We start from the raw sequence: 607 nt of genomic DNA, 5'->3' as shown, positions 1-607 counted from the left end.
CGTCTGAGGGACAAGGGAGATAGGAGGATAGAGAGATGGATGGTTAGTGAGGCGATGGTCGTTACGTAATCTGGGATGTCTATTTATCTATTTATCTACTTATCTACTTACAGGTAAGGTACCTATTCAGTTGTCCGTCTATTTATTCACTCGTTTCTGTCTGTTTTTTGTTTATTTACTTGCTTATGTATATATTCACTGATTTATCTATTTAGTCATGCATCTATCTATTGCACGATGTCGTAAGTACAGATGTAAGTAGATTTCAGTAATTATCCATTGTAGATAAGTAGATGTTATGATAGACTGAAAGTAGGTTTAAAGGTAGAGAGTGTATGTTTGGGTTATATCAAGAAAAGAAAATTGATGAAGGTATATCAATTGTTATCTTTTGGGTAGATTAATCACCTCACCTTTTCAACAGAACCTTCTTTAACCATGGCGAAGAACCCTTTTGAACCCCTAGAAAAGGCGACGGAATTACCATCATTGTGGTACAGTTTCCACTCGCCTGTACCGGCCACGGCGTTGCGGAACTGTACCTGAAGTGGTACAGTGTTGTTAGGATTGTGGCAATTAGATCCACGTGTGTGATTCGGAAGGTAGC

At 38.7% G+C, this 607-nt stretch overlaps 1 protein-coding gene across 1 annotated transcript in view; it reads right to left on the bottom strand.

Moving 5' to 3' along the window:
* LOC119594811 (alpha-amylase 1-like) overlaps positions 1–607 on the bottom strand; it is a 15,613-nt gene that overhangs the window by 6,046 nt on the left and 8,960 nt on the right. The window contains 1 exon segment of the mRNA XM_037943902.1: positions 414–542. Coding sequence (XP_037799830.1) covers positions 414–542 — 129 coding nt within the window.

Source organism: Penaeus monodon, chromosome 34 (genome assembly GCF_015228065.2).
Source record: "Penaeus monodon isolate SGIC_2016 chromosome 34, NSTDA_Pmon_1, whole genome shotgun sequence".
NCBI lineage: Eukaryota > Metazoa > Arthropoda > Malacostraca > Decapoda > Penaeidae > Penaeus > Penaeus monodon.
This window is presented reverse-complemented; position numbering and strand designations above follow the sequence as displayed.